The sequence below is a fragment of the Anabrus simplex genome, chromosome 11 (assembly GCF_040414725.1).
Source record: "Anabrus simplex isolate iqAnaSimp1 chromosome 11, ASM4041472v1, whole genome shotgun sequence".
Taxonomy (NCBI): Eukaryota; Metazoa; Arthropoda; class Insecta; order Orthoptera; family Tettigoniidae; genus Anabrus; species Anabrus simplex.
The window spans coordinates 58,604,058-58,627,143 of record NC_090275.1 but is presented as its reverse complement, the minus strand read 5'-3'; the positions used below and the strand labels follow the sequence as shown (position 1 = coordinate 58,627,143).

The 23,086-nt window shown below is 39.1% G+C and overlaps 1 protein-coding gene across 6 annotated transcripts in view; it reads right to left on the bottom strand.

Moving 5' to 3' along the window:
• LOC136883556 (uncharacterized) overlaps positions 1–20,084 on the bottom strand; it is a 135,836-nt gene extending 115,752 nt beyond the window's left edge. For 2 of the 6 annotated variants that reach the window (XM_067155932.2, XM_067155936.2), the window contains exon 1: positions 19,683–20,084. In XM_067155932.2, coding sequence (XP_067012033.2) covers positions 19,683–19,838 — 156 coding nt within the window. In that variant the 5' untranslated portion in view covers positions 19,839–20,084. Of the gene's footprint in view, positions 1–5,324; positions 5,519–6,166; positions 6,349–19,682 lie in introns of those variants that run through there. The other 4 variants (XM_067155934.2, XM_067155933.2, XM_067155937.2 and 1 more) reach the window with 4 other exon arrangements.
• Between the last annotated feature and the right edge of the window lie 3,002 nt (positions 20,085–23,086).

Sequence of the window (23,086 nt, the reverse complement as noted above, 5' to 3'; positions counted from 1 at the left end):
CGTTTACAGGCTGCTCTCACTTCATCATTCCACCAAGATGTTCGCCTTTTCCCATCTTTACACACAGTTGTTCCTAGGCATTCCCTTGCTGTTTCTACTACAGCATCCCTGTATGCCACCCATTCACTTTCTATATCCTGAACCTGCTTACTGTCTACTGTTCGAAATTTCTCACTAATCATATCCATGTACTTCTGTCTAATTTCCTCATCCTGGAGATTTTCTACCCTTATTCGTTTGCAGACAGATTTCACTTTCTCTACCTTAGGCCTAGAGATACTTAGTTCACTACAGATCAGATAATGGTCTGTATCATCCAAAAATCCCCGAAAAACTCGTACATTCCTAAAAGATTTCCTGAATTCAAAGTCTGTTAAGATATAGTCTATTATGGATCTGGTACCCCTAGCCTCCCATGTGTAGCGGTGAATAGCCTTATGCTTGAAGAATGTATTCGTAACAGCTAAACCCATACTAGCACAGAAGTCCAGCAAACGCTTCCCATTCCCATTAGCTTCCATATCTTCCCCACATTTACCAATCATCCTTTCGTATCCTTCAGTTCTATTCCCAACTCTCGCATTGAAATCGCCCATTAGCACTATTCTATCCTTGCTGTTGACCCTGACCACGATGTCACTCAATGCTTCATAAAACTTGTCAACTTCATCCTCATCTGCACCCTCACATGGTGAATACACGGACACAATTCTTGTCCTAATTCCTCCCAATGACAAATCTACCCACATCATTCGCTCACTTACGTGCCTAACAGAAACTATGTTGCGTGCAATGGTATTCCTGATAAAGAGCCCTACCCCAGACTCTGCCCTTCCCTTTCTAACACCCGTCAAGTACACTTTATAATCTCCTATCTCTTCCTCCTTATCTCCCCTTACCCGAATATCACTTACTCCTAGCACATCCAGATGCATCCTCTTTGCTGACTCAGCAAGTTCTACCTTCTTTCTTCCATAAGCCCCATTAATATTGATAGCTCCCCATCGAATTCCATTTCGTTCGCCAAGTTGCTTCCAAGGAGTCCCTCGCCTGTCAAATGGGAGTGGGACTCCATTACTCCCATAGGTCCGAGGCTTGCTTAAAGTGTTCTGAGCTCGGTAAATTCATGAAGCAGGATGCTGCCCTACTTGCACATAGTCCAAGTGAGGATCTCTCCTCTAATGGGTTATGGACCACCGGTGAATTGTGTAGTCCTGGCCGCCTGAGCACAAGGAGGGCCACGACTCAGAATATGTCCGAGATGCCCACTCCCATTCCATAGCAACTGGTATCCCGACTCTCAGGACCACTTACTAGGCCACTCAGCCGTTGCCCATGGTTCACGAACTAGGACGTGACTACAGTAACCCACAAACATGAATAATAAATAATAAAATAAAATCTAGACCAAAATTTCAGAACTAAAGATTCCCTAGTTTTTCACTTTCGCTAGTTTCCCATAGTGGGGACGATATACGATACATTTGGTTTCCAAGCTTTTGCTCGGAGCCTGTAGAAGTTTTGAATCGAGCACCCATTGTATCAGGACCAGCAAGCATGCAGCTACTCCCCAGTAATTTGGTTTTTGTTATCGCTCTTGCCGATAGATCGCAGGAGAGTGCCAAACATCACGTTCTCGAACCTGCATGACATGGACTTGCAAAGAAGAGGTTTATACAAACCTTTATTATCATTTTATGAATTTTAAGTTTGATTAGTGTAAATTAACAACTGTGTAACAGTTCTTTATCAATATACAACTTTAATTAGCAAAGAATAAGTTATTAAAATTATAAAATTCTTTTATTAACAACCACCTACTCAATACAATATATTATATCACTACAATACAATTATATTGTATTGAGTAGGTGGTTGTTAATAAAAGAATTTTATAATTTTAATATATTATCCTCAATACAGTTCCATTATGAGATTAATTACATGTAAAGAATAAGTTGTAATTACAGTGAATGTATTGTGTAACAAATCTGATACATTGGGTACTTTCCACAACAATCCACACAGATGGAGGCTTAGGTTACGTTTTGACTTATTTGTAAATTTAGTAGTGATATTACTGAATGAATCAGATTCCTTTCTCTTCTTACTGTATACCATTACGTATTAGGAGGGTAGTGATGTGATTACAAGTCGTTTACAAAAGTGTGGCACTTTTTAGTTACAAATCTCTTTATTTTTTTAGCCTTGCGTGAGGAGCGAATTACTGAACTTCTTGATGTGATTGATCCAGAAACTTTGGACGATGAATTTGAAAATGGAGACGAAGAGGATGATATACAAACTCCAATTCCTAATCCAAATCTACAAGGAGATGATTCCCTTTTGGAAGAAGGAGAAACAGATTCATCAGTAGCAAACACACAATCGCGCAGAGATCCAGCTCAACGTTGGCAACACAAAAATAAGTAAGTTACAGTAAAAAAACAAAAAAAACATATAGCTATGATAGATATTTTAGACATCTTTGTAAATAACTAGTTAGTTTTTCAGTAAGTTAAATCACTTTGATTTTCATGCTTACAGCTTTCCTGGAACACCACAAGACGATAAAGTTCCTACACCTACCACAATATATGATGTGAAAAAGCCTTTTGAATATTTCAGTCACTTCTTGAACAATGATTTCTTTGAAGACATGGCAAAATTTACAAATAGAAAGTTTGTGTTAGAAACTGGCATTGTCACATCCTTGCTCGGATATCCAAAACTTTGCACATCCAATGATAGCATTTAACATTTCCAGGAATAGGTTTTATACTTTGCGTTACAATCTCAAAATTCTTGACGATTCAGCTGTATCTGATGCCATGTAAACAGATAAATTGTGAAAAGTTATTTGCTTTACGTCGCACCAACACAGATAGGTCTTATAGCGACGATGGGATAGAAAAGGCCTAGGAGTGGGAAGGACGCGGCCGTAGTCTTCATTAAGGTACAGCCGCAGCATTTGCCTGGTGTGAAAATGGGAAACCACAGAAAACCACCTTCAGGGCTGCCGACAGTGGGGTTTGAACCCACTATCTCCCGGATGCAAGCTCACAGCCAACTCGCCCGGTAGTTTTGGAAAGTCAGACCTATGGTGGATCATACAAGAAATGGTTCCCTTCAGCACCCTAGGCCTAAAAATGTGTCTATCATTGAACAAATGATTCCATTCCATGGGGCTGTGAAAATGAAACAGTATGTACGAGGGAAACCAGAACCTGTGGGCTTGAACAATTTCGTAACGGCAACTTTACTGGGCTTCCTTTAGATTTTTTACTGTATCAAGGGAAAGGGACAGAAATTATTTCCGAGAAAGTTCCAGTTCCAGGAAAACTAGGAATAGGTGGTAGAGTAGTTCTGAAGCTAGCCGATACTTTGCCATTTTCTTCTTCTTCTTCAATTTGTATGGATCGCTATTTCACATCAGTACCCCGGTGGATTATCTGATGACTCATAGAACTATTTTAGCACCTGGACGCATAATACAAAGCAGAATTCCCAGGAATATTGAATTTAAAAGGGACAGCAAGTTGAAAAGGAAGGATAGAGAGAGTTTTGACCAGGTAGTGAGAGATGATGATAAATTATGTGTCATCAAATGCTATGACAATAAACCAATATATTTAGCCTCAAGTGAATATGGCTCCATGCAATAGAGAAATGTAAGAGGTGGTCAAAAAGAAGGTTAATGCCTAAAAGCAGATTGATTGTCCATGCATGGTGAAGGTTTACAATTCTGACATGGGGGGTGTCGACCTACGTGACCATGTTCAGAGTAAATACAGAATGAAAAATCGACACCCCCCATTTTCGTATAGACAGTGAGGGCATTCCATCACTTCTTCAACTTTGCCAATGCAGCAGCATGGATACAATACCGGCAAGCAGCTATAGAATATAAATGGACTAAAAAGGATATACTATCATATTTTCTGTTTAAGCTTGACATCGCAGATAATTTGATTTATTTCAAAGTGAAGAAGAAACGGAAGAAGAGGAAAGGAATGAAAGTGTAGAAGTAGAAGAAGGAGGCCCAAAAGAGAAAAGAAAATATACAAAGCCTCTGCTACAACTTGTTGCACAAGTGCAGAATGCAGTACATTTGCCTGAAATGATGAGTGTCAAGACAAGATCTAGGTGCAGAAATCCAGGATGCAGTTCGCTTACCTTTGTGTGATGCACAAAATGCCTGGTGTTCTTGTGTTTCACAGCTGAAGGTAACTGTTATTATAATTTTCACACCAAATAATCTGGTTTCATTTCGTATAGGGAGTGGGTTTTGTAAAACGACTATTTTCCAGTAAATTTATTGTATTCAGACAATAACTTTTTTCTCAATTTGCAAAATTTCTTAAGAATGTGTATCTCAATATCTTCTCTAATGTATGAAAATGAGTATAAACATTATTATTTCATTAAATAGCATAATTATTGCACAAATCATAATGTTTCATTTCTTAAAATCTCCAAACTTTAGAACAAGTTATAGTCATCAAAGCGACCCAGTGTACGATATATGCCCTGTGACGGAAATCACGGGTGAAATTTTTTATTTTCTTTGAGATTTTGTTTCTTTTAGATTGTAAACACTTAGGTTTAGAAGTACTGGTATTAACAATTTTTCTCAAAAAAATGTGGCCTTGGGTCTCTAAAAGGATAAGGCACGATGGGAGAGGAAAGGGCTAGGAGTGGGTAGTGGCCTTGGCCTTTTAACGTACAGACCCAGCATTTGCCTCGTGTGAAAATGGGAAACCACGGCAAACCACCTCCAAGACGGCCGACAGTGGGGTTCGAACCCTCTATCTCCCGAATAAGTTGGATACAAATTGTCCTTTATTTTAAGTTAAAAAGTGTTGAATTCAGTGTTTACCTCATGAATATGCTCATTAGTTCGAGTACTTGGTTCATAAATTATTATTTTCTCATTTTCGCAATCGCTGTTGAGAGCGTATTATATGTGTATCGCTGCAGCTACAGTTTTGAGGCGCTGTGTTTTCGTGTTAATTTTAAATGATAAATGTTGTCCTCTAACGATACACGAGTTACGTATTTCATAATTAATTGCAGCGTAATTAAAATATCTAACAAGATTAACTCAAAAAACATTCAGCGAACTGTACCATATAACACATAATGCATTGAATACGGCGGTAGCGCTATCCTCAATGTGACGTCACGCGCACCAGCCAATGGAGGCGCAGCTGCCAGGAATGGCCTACCTGTTAGTTATTCTAATTACATTGGGTCATTCCAGCCAACAATATTGTAGGTACTTATTAGATTACCTTTATAAAAATTAAGTATCATGGACTTACTTCACATAAACGCGATGCGTCAGTAGGAGTCCATCCTTCTCTTTTAACCATGGCAGCCCATTGCTTTCTTCGAATAGGGTCCCTGGGAAAAGCCTTCAGTATAAATCCTTTCTCCGGTCTGTTGGCACAGCCGAAAGCACAACAACCCGGCATTTTCAACAGTTTTGCGAACTACGACCATTAAAACAACGTGTTTACACATACAGTGTTAGGGACGAATATGGCGGATCAAGCGCAACTCCAGTCGCAGCCAATCAGATATCGAACAGAGCTGGGCGCTCTGTATCTAAGTCACTGTAATCCGAGCTACACGATGTATTTGGTGACAGTGCATACCTGTGCAAATAATGAAAATGAAGCTTCGGGTTTGACTGTTTCCATTGCCAACACCAGAAATATGAACCTTGACTTCATTTTGGATAATGAAGTCCTTGATAAAATAAAAAGAGAAGCTGAAGAAAGTTTTTAAGCCTAGAAATCCACGTAAGTGATCTCAAGTTAAATAAATTGAGTGCAGACAAAGAATCGGGTTCGACCAACAGCTGGCTAACGAGGTATAAACGTAGTAACTTATACTTGCAGATCGTACGCGACGAGTGTCTGCATACGTGACCTGAGTTTCGAACCAAATACTTCGCGAGCGCATGTTACGACTTCAGACGGGGGCCGAAACTCCGTATGCGTATGAACCATTTATGGGATGATTCAAAGAAAAATCCCACACGCCGCCAAGAGTTAAGACAACAACATAAAAATGTTTGTTGTTAGACTTTGAATTAACGGATCAGTTTTACAAGTGTTAGAAAAGTCAAAAATGTGCTCACAGAATGCGTTTAACTCACCTGACAAACCACTGTATATCGAGGTAGAGGGTCTTTCCTGCCTATGTTGTCGATTCACATTTGTCTCCGCTATTCGTTCGCCTCACCTTGAGGTAACCTATATAACTTGAAACCTTTTTTCGCCCCTGTTGTAGCACTCTACCACACAACAACACGGCATTCCCTACTGAAAATCAAATATAGTTAACAAACAACAATAAAAAATGAGGTTACCAAGGCCTCAATATGGCGAGGTGCAAATATAATGGTTCATAACATTCTTCGCTAGAGGGCCGTATGTAATATATCGCAAGGCGCTCGATTTAAACTCCACACGTCCTGAGATAATAATTACTTTAAATTGCAAATCCTATCTATCAAAAAATATTACTTCAGCGTATCTTTTCCGTTAAAATATTGTAATTAAATATTTCCGGAATTGCACTGTGCTTTAATTTTCTTCCAGATGTTAAGGTAGGCCTATATACTAATAATTAGACCCAAATTTTAATGTAATATCAAAGCGTAAAATATTTTGTTAAAAAGGAAACCATACTTTCCATTGTCGAGTTAAATGGAACTTAAAAGCTTTTCAGTCTGCCTAACAAACAAGTTAAATACGATTATTACACTATAACATACTGTATCTGTAAAAGAATCCCACATTAAACAAGGACTAAAGAGTGTGTATTTTTATTCCTTTATTCCGTTTAATAATGTGTTGTTTTTTCACAGGTAGGTTATAGTGTATTACTTACATTTAACATGTGTGTTCAACAGACTGAAAAGTTTTAAGTTACATTTAAAGTGTAAAAATGTACATAAACATGTTGCAGATATCAGTGAAATATGTCATGTTCATCAAGTATGTAGTAGTATTAATGCATTAAATTTAAAATAAGTTTGTATATTCCTTTTATATGATATGATTACAAGACAATAATATTGTTTAAATACCTTCATATTTTCTGATAAAATTATCATTGTCGTTTTAAATAATTTATGTAGTCCAATGTTGTCTAATTTTTGCAGTAAGTACAGTTACTTAATAAATAAAATAAAGACATAATCAAAATACTTCAAATATTTATAAACAATGTTATGCACTGCAAATTGCGGAATATATTAATTAATTAATTAATTAATTAATTAATTGTTGTGGCTAATTTCCTGTTGCTCTCATGCCTTGAAGATGAAAGAAATAAACCATACTAAACGAATATAGAATACATGTGTTGTTGTTTGAGTCATCAGTCCATAGACTGGTTTGATGCAGCTCTCCATGCCACCCTATCCTGTGCTAACCTTTTCATTTCTACGTAACTATTGCATCCTACATCTGCTCTAATCTGCTTGTCACATTCATACCTTGGTCTACCCCTACTGTTCTTACCACCTACACTTCCTTCAAAAACCAACTGAACAAGTCCTGGGTGTCTTAAGATGTGTCCTATCATTCTATCTCTTCTTCTCGTCAAATTTAGCCAAATCGATCTCCTCTCACCAATTTGATTCAGTATCTCTTCATTCGTGATTCGATCTATCCATCTCACCTTCAGCATTCTTCCGTAACACCACATTTCAAAAGCTTCTATTCTCTTTCTTTCTGAGCTAGTTATCGTTCATGTTTCACTTCCATACAATGCCACGCTCCACAAGAGTCTTCAAAAACATCTTTCTAATTCCTATATCAATGTCTGAAGTGAGCAAATTTCTTTTCTTAAGAAAGCTCTTCCTTGCTTGTGCTAGTCTGCATTTTATGTCCTCCTTACTTCTGCCATCATTAGTTATTTTACTACCCAAATAACAATATTCATCTACTTCCTTTAAGACTTAATTTCCTAATCTAATATTTCCTGCACCACCTGCCTTTGTTCGACTGCACTCCATTACTTTTGTTTTGGACTTATTTATTTTCATCTTGTACTCCTTACCCAAGACTTCCTCCATACCATTCAGCAACTTCTCGAGATCTTCTGCAATCTCAGATAAAATAACAATATCATCGGCAAATCTCAAGGTTTTGATTTCCTCTCCTTGGACTGTGATTCCCTTTCCAAATTTCTCTTTGATTTCCTTTACTGCCTGTTCTATGTAAACATTGAAAAGGAGAGGGGACAAACTGCAGCCTTGCCTTACTCCTTTCTGGATTGCTGCTTCTTTTTCAAAGCCCTCGATTCTTATCACTGCAGACTGATTTTTATACAGATTGTAGATAATTCTTCGTTCTTGGTATCTGATCCCTATCGTCTTCAGAATCATAAATAGCTTGGTCCAATCAACATTATCGAATGCCCTTTCTAGATCTACGAATGCCATGTACGTGGGTTTGTCCTTCTTGATTCGATCCTCTAAGATCAGACGTAAAGTCAGGATTGCTTCACGTGTTCCTACATTTCTTCTGAAGCCAAATTGATCTTCTCCCAACTCAGCTTCAACTTGTTTTTCCATTCTTCTGTAAATAATACGTGTTAAAATTTTGCAGGCATGAGATACTAAACTAATGGTGCGGTAGTTTTCACACCTGTCAGCACCGGCTTTCTTGGGAATAGGTATAACAACATTCCTCCAAAAATCGGATGGAACTTCTCCTGTCTCATACATCTTGCACACTAAATGAAATAACCTTGCCATGCTGGTTTCTCCTAAGGCAGTCAGTAATTCAGAGGGAATGTCATCAATTCCAGGTGCCTTGTTCCTATTGAGGTCACTCACAGCTCTGTCAAACTCTGACCTCAAAATTGGGTCTCCCATTTCATCAGCATTAACAGCCTCTTCATGTTCCAGAACCAAATTATCTACATCTTTACCTTCATACAACTGTTGGATATGCTCCTACCATCTTTCTGCTTTGTCTTCTTTCCCTAGAAGTGGCTTTCCATCTGAGCTCTTAATATTCATACACCTAGATTTCCTTTCTCCAAAGGTTTCCTTGATTTTCCTGTATGCAGCATCTACCTTTCCCAGGACCATACAGCCTTCAACATCCTTGCACTTCTCCTTCAGCCATTCTTCCTTAGCTACCTTGCACTTTCTATCCACTTCATTCTTTAATCGCCTGTATTCGTTTCTGCCCTCTTCAATCCCAGCATTCTTGTATTTTCGTCGTTCATCAATCAGGTCTAGTATCTCCTGAGTTATCCACTGATTCTTAGTTGATCTTTTCTTCCTTCCTAACATTTCTTCAGCAGCCCTACTGACTTCATTTTTCATGACTCTCCACTCTTCCTCTATAGTGTTTCCTTCAGCCTTTTCATTTAGTCCTTGTGCAACATGTTCCTTGAAGCAATCCCTCACACTCTTTTCTTTCAACTTGTCTAGATCCCATCTTTTTGCATTCTTTCCTTTCTTCAATTTCTTCAACTTCAGATGGCATTTCATGACCAACAAGTTGTGGTCAGAGTCCACGTCTGCTCCTGGGAAAGTTTTGCAATCCAACACCTGGTTTCTGAATCTCTGCCTAATCATAATGAAGTCTATTTGATACCTTCCAATGTCTCCAGGTCTCGTCCACGTATACAGCCGTCGTTTGTGGTGTTTGAACCAAGTATTGGCAAGCACTAAATTATGATCAGTGCAGAATTCAAGCCGACTTCCTCTTTCGTTCCTTTGTCCCAATCCAAATTCTCCTACTGTACTACCTTCTCTTCCTTGGCCTACCACTGCATTCCAGTCTCCCATCACAATTAGATTCTCATCACCTTTTACATATTGTATTAAATCTTCTATCTCTTCATATATTCTTTCGATTTCTTCATCATCCGCTGAACTAGTAGGCATATAGACCTGCACTATTGTGGTGGGCATTGGTTTGGTGTCTACCTTGATGACAATAATTCTTTCACTATGCTGGTCGTAGTAGCTTACCCGCTGCCCTATTTTCTTATTCATTATTAAACCAACTCCTGCATTTCCCCTGTTTGATTTTGTGTTGATAATTCGGTAGTCGCCTGACCAAAAATCTTGTTCTTCCTGCCAACGTACTTCACTTATACCAACTACATCTAACTTCAGCCTATCCATCTCCCTTTTCGTATTCTCTAACCTACCACAACGATTCAAACTTCTAACATTCCACGCTCCGACTCGCAGAGATCCGAATGGGGGACTAGTTTACCTCCGGAATATTTTACCCGGGAGGAAGTCATCATCAGTACATCATTCATACAGAGAGAGCTGCATGTCCTCGGGAGTTAGTTACGGCTGTAGTTTCCCGTGCTTTCAGCCGTGTAGCAGTATCAACACAGCTAAGCCATGTTGAGTATTATTACAAGGCCGTATCAGTCAATCATCTAGACTGCCGCCCTTGCAACTACCGAAAGGCTGCTACCCCCCTTTCGATGAACCATTCGTTAGTCTGGTCTCTCAACAGATACCCATCCGATATGGTTGCACCTGCGGCTTGGCTATCTGCATCATTGGGACACGCAAGCCTCCCCACCGCGGCAAGGTCACATGGTTCGCAGAGGAGGATAGAATACATATGTTTTAAAAACCGCTATTAAGTAACACAATTAGTACGGTTTATGTATATTTAAATTTGATATTTATATTTAACTAGTGAAAAGCTTTTGTTACATTTAATGGTTCATGGTGTGGGTTACTGTAGTCACATCCTAGCTTGTGAACCACGGACAATGATTGAGTGGCCTACTAAGTGGTCCTGAGAGCCGGGATACGAGTTGCTTTGGAATAGGCGTGGGCATCTCAGACATATTCTGAGTTATAGACCTCCTTGTGCTCGAGGGCTGTGACTATACATCCACTGGGGGTCCCTAACCTGTTACAGGAGAGATCCTCACTTGGACTAAGGGTAAGTAAGAGTAGCATTTCGCTTCACAGAATTTTCACCGAACACACTCAGAACGTTTCAAGCATGCCTCGGACCTGTGGGAGTAATGGAGTCCACTCCCATTTGACAGGCGAGGGACTCCTTGGAAACAACTTGACGAATGAAATGGAATTCGCTGGGGAGCTATCAATATTAATGAGGCTTATGGAAGGAAGAAAGAAAGAACTGGCAGAAATGGCAAGGTGGGTGCATCTGGATGAGTTAACAGTAAATGATATTTGGGTAAGGGGCGATAACAAAGAAGAGATAGGAGATTACAAAGTGTACTTGACAGGTGTTAAAAAGGGAAGGGCAGAGTGTGGGGTAGAGCTATTCATATTACTGCACACAACATGTGTTAGGCACGTAAATGAGCTAATGACGTGAGTAAATTTGGAAGTTGGAGGAATTAGGAAGAGAACTGTCTCAGTGTATTCACCATGTAAGGGTGCAGACGAGGATGAAGTTGACAATTTTTATGAATCATTGAGTGACATCGTAGCCAGGGTCAGCAGCAAGGATAGGATAATGCTAAGGGATGATTTTGATGCGAGAATTGGGAATAGAACTGAAGGATACGAAAGGAGGATTGGTAAATGTGGGGAAGATATGGAAGCTAATAGGAATGGGAAGCATTTGCTGGATTTCTGTGCTAGTATGGCTTTAGCAGTTATGAATACGTTCTTCAAATGTAAGGCTATTCACCACTACACAGGGGAGGGTAGGGGCACCAGATCCATAACTGACTATATCTTAACCGACTTTGAATTCAGGAAATCTATTAGAAATATGTGGGTTTTCCAGGCATTTTTTGATGATGCACACCACTATCTGATCTGTAGAAAACTAAGTATCTCTAGCCTAGGACAGAGAAAGACAAATCAGTCTGCAGATGAATAAGGGTAGAAAATCCCCAGGATGAGGAAATTAGACAGAAGTACATGGATATGATTAGTGAAAAGTTCGAAACAGTGGACAACAAACGGGTTCAGGATATAGAAAGAGAATGGGTGGTATACAGTGATGTTGTAGTGGAAACAGCATGGGAATCCCTAGGAACAATTGTGTGTAAGGATGGGAAAAAAGCGAACATCATGGTGGAATGATGAAGTGAGAGCAGCTTGTAAATATATAAAGAAGGCATATCAGAAATAGCTCCAAACAAGGACTGATGTAGGCAGGGAATTGTACGCAGATGAAAGAAACAGAGAGAAACAAATAGTTGTTGAATCCAGAAAGAAGGTGTGGGAAGATTTTGGTGATAATCTGGAAAGGCTAGGTCAATCAGCAGGGAAACCTTTCAAGACCATAATAAAGAATCTTAGAGATTGGAAAAGGAAATGGATAGTGTTTAGGTAATTTATGTGAACTCATAATAGATTCCAGGGAATCGCTGGACAGATTGAAGAAATATTTTGAAAATCTTCTTGACATAAAGGGAAATCTTCCTGGTGACACCACGAATAACTGAGCTCATGGGAAGGAGGACAATGATGATGATGAAATTAGTGGAAAGTGTGGTAAATACACTCCAATGTTATAAAACAACAGGAATAGATGAAATTAGACCTGAAATGATGAAATATAGTGAAATATAGTAGGAATGAAATGGCTTCATCGAGTGATAAAATTAGCATGGAGTGTTAGTAAGATACCTTCTGATATGACAAAGGCAGTAATTGCACCTACCTATAAACAAGGGAACAGGAATGATTGCAACAACTATCGAGGTATCTCATTGATCAGTATACCAGGCAAAGTAGAATTTTGTAAACAAGATAAATTTATTAAGGATGAGCTGTGTGTTTAATAGAAAAAATTGTTAGCGTAAATTATATAATATTGTATTATAGGAAAATTTTATTCTCTTGTTAATTTAATACTCAGTGCTTGACAATAATGTATTTTAGTGTACCATTTGCCACCGAGGTAAACACCTCATTTGCAAATAAAGAGATTTTGATTTTGATTTGAAGTGTTCACTGGCATTTTGGAAAGGAGGGTGAGATGAGTGATTGGAAGGAAGCTGGATGAAAACCAGTGTGGTTTCAGACCACAAAGGGGCTGTCAGGATGCGCCAGATAATTGAAAAATGCTGCGAGAGGAATAGAGAGTTGTGTTTATGTTTCATAGATCTAGAGAGAAAAGATGTTTGCCATACTGGAGGACTTTGGGATTAAGGATAGTATATTAAAATTAATCAAAGGCATTTATGCTGATGTAAGATTTATGTGATGTCAGATTCAAGAAGTTCCAAACACTCAGACAGAAGAAGTGGTGCCTAAATAAACTTCAACATTCAAGGACGCTACCAAAGTGAAGAAAGGTAACTTAGGATGGGAAGATATACAAAATGCCTTAGAGATAGCTGCCACAGAAGTCCTCGGTAGGGCACACCATAGGGAACCAAGTAAACCATAGATGACCTCAGAGCTCATTGAAGAGAGGAACAGATTAAGGAAAACACAATTTGAATGCAAAGAATTAAAAAACTTGATAACAATGAAATGCCGACTAGCCAAAGACAAATGGATGAAAGAAGTAAGTGGAGAAATCTAAAATTATCTGAAGAAGGGGTATTCTGATCAACCTTACTTTAAGATAAAATCCCTGGGCTACAAGAAAAGAACTAAAAGCAATATGGTTAAAAATAAATACGGAAAACTACTCTTTCAAATCGAAAATATAAGTGACCGATGGAAAGAATACCTTGAAAACTTATATGATGGACAAGACATTGTCAATATTGAAGAATATTTAGAGGATGTGGAATCAGTTCAAGGAGTCGACAAAGGACCGCCCATCACTACAGAAGAGTTCAATGCAGCACTCTCTAAACTAAAACAGAACAAAGCCACTGGTGTGGATGCAATTCATGCATCTCTCTTGAGAAACTGTGATGATACCATGAAAAATGGTCTGTTCGAAGTGATTATTGAATGCTACGAACAAGGAATTACACTCCCTAAAAATGGAAATGCATCTGATTGTTCGAATTATAGAACATTAATAATACCAATATAGTTGGTCCAATTCAGAACAAATATTTCAGGTTCCTAATGGGAATCAACATCTTTATCATAGAACATTAGCAATCCTTTCTCACGTTTCTAAGATTTTACTTATCATCAGTAAGGACAGAATTAAAAGGAAAATAGAACAACAATTGGATAACAATCAATATGGTTTTAGAACACAAAAAGGAACTTGGCATTACGTCAAATTTTGGAAAGAAGGATAAAGTCAACAGGAAAACTTATGTAGCATTTATTGAAACGGAAAAGCCTTTGATAATGCTGAATGAAAATAGCTTTTTCAAGTAATGAGGAATATGGAACTTGATTGGAAAGACAGGTCTGAATCTATATAAAGCTCAAACCACAGAAGTTAATATTTATGGTACTACATGAGAAGCAAAAATTATAAGAGGAGTACGACAAGGCTGCCCACTATCACCACATCTCTTTAACCTGTTCATAGAAAATGCAGTTAGAGAAATGAAAGAGCATACTAAAGGTGTGAATTTTAACGGTATTCAGGTACACAGTATCCGCTTCACAGATGATATTGCTGTCTTAGCTGCCGGGCTGAGTGGCTCAGACGGTTAAGGCAATGGCCTTCTAACCCCAACTTGGCAGGTTCGATCCTGGCTCAGTCCGGTGGTATTTGAAGGTGCTCAAGTACGACAGCCCCGTGTCGGTAGATTTACTGGCACGTAAAAGAACTGCTGCGGGACTAAATTCCGGCACCTCGGCGTCTCCGAAGACCTTAAAAAGTAGTTAGTGGGACGTAAAACAAATAACATTATTATTATTAATGATGCTATCTTAGCTAATTCTGAAAAGGATATGAGTACGATGCTAAGAACATTCAACAAATTCTTAGAAAAAATTAAACTAAAAATAAATATAAAGAAAACAAAATTCATGATAGTAGACAAAAAGAAGCCTACAGGTAGAAAACACATAAAATTAAATAACACACCGATAGAACAAGTCCCAGAATTCTCCTACTTGGGTAGTGTAATTAATGCACCTCTATAACAGGTCCCTTTCAGAAATCAAGAAAAGAATAGTACCATAGTAGCAAAACAAGCCTTCTGAAATAAGAAAAACTTATTGCTAAACCACCATCTTAGTTCGGAGGCCAGAAAATCAACCGATATTTAAAAAAATGTTATAAAAAGGAATGCAATAACTACAGAGGGATCACCCTTATTGCCCATGTAGCTAAGATATTTGAAAGAGTATTGGAAGGAAAATTGAGGAGGAAACTAGAAGGAGAAACAGAAGAAGAACACTATGATTTTAGGAAAGACAGATCAACGATTGACCTGATCTTTACATTAAGACATATGATGGAGAAAAGATGGGAATTTGGAAAAGACAAAGTGATGACATTTATTGACATTGAGAAGGTGTACGACAGTGTGCCCAGACAATTGGTATGGGTCACATTAAGGAAAAAGACAAGTTAACAGAGTGGAAGTGCAAATGATAAAAGCTATGTACAAAAATTGTGTTAGTAGTGTGAAGACTAGTATAGGAAAAATAAAATGGTTTAAAGTTGAAACTGCTCTCCAACAGGGAAGTGTACTATCTCCCATGCTATTCATCACAGTCATAGATGAAATTCATAAGACCATTAAACAGAGATTGGGAAGACAAGGAACGAAAGTCGTGTTGTTTGCAGATGATATAGTGATATGGGGTGAGGATGAAATGGAAGTGCAAAAACAAGTAGATGTATGGAATCAAGAGAGAGAAAAATTTGGGATGAAAGTAAGCACAGAGAGAAGTAAAACAATAGTGATGACAAGGGGAAGGAGAGAAGGAAGAGGTAAGATAAAACTGAATGGTAAAATTCTGGAAGTGGTTAAAAGTTTCAAGTACTAGGGAAGTGTGATCACAGATGGAAAGATTACCAAGGAAATTGGAAAAGAATACAACAAGCAAACAGCATCTACCAGAGTATAAGGGGTATTTTGTGGAACCAAGATATCCCAAAGAAATGTAGGAAAGTATTATATTCAACCTATTATGAACCCATACTAACCTATGCAGCTGGATTGTGGACTACAAAAAATCAGAAGAGAGTAGAATACAGGCAGTAGATATAGGGTTGCCAGATGTACGGTTTTGCCCGGAACAATACGTTTTTTTCTCATTTTGTACCGCGTACGGTGCACCCTTTAAACCGTACGCCCAATGTTCCGTTTTTAAAAATATCATCGTTTAGACAATAGTATAGTATAAAAAAAGTGCACGGTTATGATCAAAATATTCTGTATGCTGACCTAACCAATGATCAGCCATCACAGTTGAGAACAGCGCCTCTAGCGGGCATGTAGAGCACGAGTCTCCTCCATTTTATATATCAGCGGTTTAATTGGCCCAGAAAAACAGAAGAACATTTTGATCGTTGTCTTACATATATTTCCATCGAATGCTTATACTGAAAGAGTGTTTTCTGTAATGGAAATAGAGAGATGACAGAAACAGATGCTCAGTAGATTTAATAAAAAATGGAGTTCTTGTGTACTTCAACTATGATGAGAATTGTAAGGAATTTCTCAAGAAAGTTTTGTTGAATAAGAAACTGTTACAAATTGCTCCTTCAAATGACAAGTACTTGTGAAATGTTCATTTCAATGTAAAGACTTTTTTTTTTTTTTTTTTTTGCTATTGGCTTTACGTCGCAGCGACACAGATAGGTCTTATAGCGATGATGGGACAGGAAAGGGCTAGGACTGGGAAGGAAGCAGCCGTGGCCTTAATTAGGGTACAGCCCCAGCAGTTACCTGGTGTGAAAATGGGAAACCACGGAAAACCATCTTCAGGGCTGCCGATAGTGGGGTTCGAACCCACTATCTCTCGAATACTGGATACTGGCTGCAATCAAGCGAATGCAGCTATCGAGCTCGGTCAATGTAAAGACTAACGCGTTATTAGTTTAAGTACCTATATATTTCATGCTGACGCTGTTATATTATTACCGGTATTTACTTGTTAGTATAACCCTGCTCTTTTTCTCTTAATCACGACTATGGTGCCATAATTTAGCACTATATGGCAGTGAAATGGAAGTGTTCCTTATTTGCTATCTGAAATCCAGCGACTGTTCCTTATTTGCCATCTGGAAATCTGGCAACCCTAAGTGGAGATGAAATTCCTAAGAGGTATCGAGGGCAAGACCAGAAAGGATAGAATTAGAAATGAAGAGATAAGGAAAAGGACAGGAATCTTGAAACTTCAAGACAGGATAGACACAACAAAGCTTAAGTGGTATGGGCATATGATGAGAATGGGAGAAGAGAGAGTGCCAAAAACAGCTTTTTCAGAGAAGTTAACAGGAAAGAGACCACAAGGAAGACCCCGAAAGTGGTGGACAGATTCAGTGTGGGAGTGCATAGAGAAGAGGGGAGGAAATCCAGAAGATGCACTTAAAAAATGGAGAAGTGTGGTGGAGAGACAGGCAGCGATGGAGGTCCTTGATTCACAACCCGACTCGGGAAACTGGAAATGAAAATGATTGTGATGTAATGAAATCTGTGCAAGGTAAATATAATGTAAGTCTACTTGCCATCTTCTGAATCACCTGATGAAGAAATTCAAGAATATTATGGACTGTCAGAAGTTCTCACAAGAAACAGACCAGGAAGGGAAATTGTAATAGTCCAAGGGGATTTCAATGCCAAAACTGGTGATAGCAGTAACAATGGTCATCTCAGACCAAACACTGGTTGTCATGGGCTACGTGCAAGAAATGATACAGGAGATTGTCCATTATAATTCTGTGTTGGCAATGATTTGGTTGTAGCCAACAGTCCGTTTCAACATTATCCCAGACATCTAATAACATGGATATCACCTGGTGATGGTGTTCAGAACCAGACAGACTACACATCAGTGAAAAGACAATGAAAATACTCAATACTGAACTGCAAGACCTATCCTGAAACAGACTGTGGATCAAACCATGTACTCTTCTTCATTCAGTTATGCCTCAAACTGAGAGTAGTGAAGAAACAAGCAAAGCACCATATTAATACAGATTTCATTAATAGCGTTGGTAAATAAATAAAAATCTGGCAAAAATTACACAATATTTTGAACAATTCTGTAAGTTCTGTGCAAGAAACCTGATGACATTTTCAGTACACCTGTTAAAAACAGAAAACCTTGGTTGTTAAAGAAAACGCTGAAGTTGAATGAAGAAAGAAAATAAAACCTACAGCTGCTCAGACTGAAGAGAACAGATTGAAATACAGTTCACAAAATCGTGAAATACAAGAGAAATGTAGACAAGATAGACCACAGCAAATCCATCAAATGTGTGATCAGATTGAAAGTTACTATTGTCAAAATCAAATCAGCGATCCCTTCATCAAAGTTAAGAGAAATTTAAACCATGGGCTTGGGCTATAAAAAGTGGTGATGGAATTCTTTTGAGTGAAAAAGAACAAGTCAACAAATCACTGAAAGATGGAAGGAAGGGAAGGAGGGAGGGAATTTAGAATTTTCCATTCGGAATTGCTAGGCGGGCAATAATTCCATTATGGAGATTTATCTCCCGTATGCAGTTATCAGACTGTGCCTCATATATGGGCTTCTGATGGGCTCACCTGCATACACCCAGCGTCAGTGGGTAGGGTCTGACACATCCCACTCTGACGAGTCTAGTGTCAGACCTAAGACGAAACGCTGGTTAATAGAGTAAACGCCTAAAAAGCCTTACATCTGATATGTAAATGGTATGTTCCGAGCTGTCAGTGGAGAGATGGTGTGGGAGAACATCAGTAGACGAATAAGTCTGAGTGGTGTCTTTAAAAGTAGGAAAGATCACAATATGAAGATAAAGTTGGAATTCAAGAGGACAAATTGGGGCAAATATCCATTTATAGGAAGGGGAGTTAGGGATTGGAGTAACTTACCAAGGGAAATGTTCAATAATTTTCCAATTTCTTTGCGATCATTTAAGAAAAGGCCACCTGGGCAACTGTCCTAAATGCAGATCAATAGTGATTGATTGACTGACTCATCGATTGATTGATATGTAAAAATACTCCTACATTGCCTTTCAAAACCCAGTTTACCCACACCATGCTTTTATGCTATGCCACTGAAGACTGAACTCTTTGGTGGTAAGGTGGTGATCATGGTTGCTAACCAATTGGGTAATAAGTCCTTATATGTACTTAAGAGAGAACAAGCACAAGACTTCATCAAAGGACAGGGCCGTTATATATAGACAGAGATGAAAACGTAGGCCTACATCTAAGCATAGGTAACTTGTAAATAAAGCCTCAGATAGGGGTGTCATGGTCGCCATAACCTGGAACATAACCAACAGAATTCGTGAGCGGCCGCTTTTCTCATTCCTGCAACATTTCATGATATACATGAGATGTGACTACCCTAGTCGAGTCGTGTTTAATGTTTTCCATAAACCTGTCGTCCATTGCAGTACGCAAATACTAATAACTTAATAATAAGAGCTACAATTAACTGATGTGACCCTCTAGATCGAATTATTCTAATGCGACTTCTCGCCCAGTGGCAACGAGAGCCTGCAATAATTAATAATAGAACAATAACGTCCGATTACGAGAATAAACATAACCTCAATGGCAAAACACACAGTGAGAACATAAACACAGAAATCCAACAACCAATCATAAAACTGCTAGCAGCTATAGGGGCATACCTCACATATGCACGTATGTCTGGTTGCTTTCCATCCTGGCTCTCTACCGCAGTTTAGCACCCATACACGATTTCTCTCAACGTCACTCGGAAAGTGATACAGTTTGTAGCCTTTGTGGGAACTATTAGAACAGTTTGGTACAGTACAACCAGGCATATTTTCACAACTGGGAATGTTACAATTTCATACCTCACTACTCTTGTACAACTGTTTCGTCTGGTTGTCTTTTTACGTATTCTTTGCTGTTTACATCGAGTCCTACAATACATACATTCCCACCCCCCAAGGCCAGAAGGTTATTTCGATCTCTTGCTATGAATACAGTACTTATAAGGGTGAATCTTAATGAAAACTAAAATGTAGTACCGGTATGTCCAAGTCGCGATCACTCACTCTCAACGCTAATAACTTTGTATAAATTAATGTGAAACATTCTTATCTGACAAACATAGGATCGATCAGGAAGATCTTCTCTACCTATGTTTTGTATCCATAAATGTCTTCTCTCGTGATTTCCTTCCCCTTGGGGAATGCGAAAAAGTCGATAGCCTTTTTTGGAGCGATTTAAGCAATTTTTAACACAACAACACGGCATTTCGAAAATAAGCACCCAGTGAGGAGTAAAGATGGTGGAGTGCTAAGACGGCGACGGCGAAACAGAGGAATGGTTGAGTTTCATGTTTTAGATCAGGACGAGAAATTTATATTTTGGGGAAATTCCCATTAAATGGAAAACAGTGCTGTAAAACTTCTGGGGATGAAGAATCAAAAAAAATATGAGAATTTATTGTCCCTTGGGTTGTTTGATAGATGTTCGCTCTAATCCCCAGTGGAAAATGATAGGGTCAGTACGATAGGCATACTGAAGACTGTGAAACAGCAATAAGATTTATTTATTGTTAAATTAACATTACGACCAGTAGCTTAACTTTTTTCAGCTTATCCCAGCTTGGGTCGCTGCAGCCACCCAGCCTCATTCTGGTTTTGGCCGGAGGTTTTGACGCCACGTGATTTTTAAGATTAAAATCTCGACCAAGATTCTAACCTCAGACTTCTGGGTGGGAAGCCAGCAGCTAAGCTACTTAGCTAATCTCGCCGCCGTTGTCAGTAGCCTATAGTTAGTGCCCTACACGGATGCGGATATCCGCGAATTAGTGTCTTGGCGGATGCAAACGTCGTGGCACTGCCAGTACCGATAATTTTGCTGATAATTTCCGAATAATGAAGTTTATTGATTTTCACTCAGGTGTACCCTTATTTTTGCTTGTGGTTGGGCAACCCTTAACAATGGTAAGGGAGAATGGTGATAAGAGCTTTGAGACCATGCCGTAAGTCTGACCTAAGCTTAACAGGCTCCTGCCCGCAAGTAGTGAAAGGAAGGAATAAAGTTCAATAGGTACGTCGGTGGTTGTCGCAAGAGAAAATCCCTCCTGAACCTGTGACTGTAGTGGTTCAGGTGCCAGGTATCAAGCTTATTTTATTATGTTAACAGATCTATCACCGAGCTCGATAGCTGCAGTCGCCTAAGTGCGGTCAGTATCCAGTATTCGGGAGATACTAGGTTCGAACCCCACTGTCGGCAGCCCTGAAGATGGTTTTCCGTGGTTCCCCATTTTCACACCAGGCAAATGCTGGGGCTGTACCTTAATTAAGGCCATGGCCGCTTCCTTCCCACTCCTAGCCCTTCCCTGTCCCATCGTCGCCATAAGACCTATTTGTGTCGATGTGACGTAAAGCAAAAAAAAAAAAAAAGATCTATCCGTTTCATTACCTTGGGTGTAATAGACTGTAGTTAAATATTTACAATTTCGACGGATGCGGATACTATTTTGTGTATCCGCGCAGGGCCTATTCAGTGTCACCAACACGTGGAAATTTTCAACCCAAAAAGGGTGGTCTGTCACGAAACAGTTAGTTCCCCTGGATTCGGCGATGGTGATTCTTCTTTACAATGGTGTTATTAATCCTTCTAAGCATTTAACTTAAAAACACTCACATTCTTTACTTTAGTCGAGGATTTAGACGAAATAAATGTTCTTTCTTCTGCTTACCCCAGGCGTTTTGGGGGTCGCTAGAGCCACATAGGCTCATTATAGTTTTGGCCGGATGCCCTTCCCAATCCCACATTATTTTTTGAGGTGAAAATCTCAACCAGGATCGTCCGAGATCAAAAAAATGAGAATGTATCTCTTCGGATATTTGACATATGTTCACTATAATCCCCAGTGGGACTTGATAAGGTCATTACGGTAGTCATAATGAAGATGGTGAAACAGCAAGAACATAACAGTTATTTCGTATTAAATTAATATCACACGGGTTATATACTGTGTGTAATAAAGTACGACGAAACTTTCAGGACACAATCCTCGCACGTAGAAGAAGAAAATATGTTATATCGATATGGGTCCTGAAATGCTTTACTGTATTTTCATGTTAGAATTAATTTTCTATAACTATACATAGCAGTGATGTATGGCCTAGGTAAGGGGAGGGATAAAGGAGATACATCCCTCCATGAGGCCCTTGTACTCATCAACATCATCATCATCATTTAACTGTCTCCAGTTTCCTTGGTGCAGTGCAACAGCGCTCTCGACTTATGTTTATGCAAGTACACTCCTTCTGCAACTTTACATAATTCCACTTCTCTTCCTTGAGAATCATATTTTATTTGGGAGATCCATCATGTCACTGGGCTGCCCCTAGGTCGCTTTTGCCCCAGATGTTTGTCAAACCATTTTCGCGCTACCCTCTTCAGATCCATCCTCTTCAAATGACGAAACCATCTCACTCTTGATGTCGCTACAATTTCGTTGAGTGGTTTCACTTGGATGTCTTCGCGGACCCAAGGTAGTTAGAGTAAGTAAATATTCTACGTACCTTGCGCGGACCTTTTCTTTCCGGATCTCATCTTGTCTCGTTTTCTGCAGCACTGATCTCAGGAATTTCATTTCCGCAGCCTGGAAACTGAGCAAGCATCTCGAGTTTCGATGCTGCCAAGGTATTGGAACTTTATAATCAACTTCTGCTACCTTCTTTCCATCCAGCATTATATACATAGGCCTACTTCCTTGCCTGCTAACCTTCAGGGCTACCGTCTTCGTAGGGCTAATTGTTAGGCCAAACTCCTTAAATTGGTTGTTCCAGGCATCTACTATCTGCTGAACTTCATCCTATGTGCAATCCTAAATCACCACATCGTCTGCGAAAGCCAATGCCTTGAAATCAGTACCGACACACTGTTGTTTCGCCCTCTTTATGACTTCGTGCATTACAGAAATGAATAGTGGCAACAATGCACTGTCTTGTTGCATTCCCTTAGAAGCAGAAAACCAATCTCGATATCCGCTCCCTATTTGGACACAGCTCTGACAATGGGTATACAGCATTTTCACTTTTAT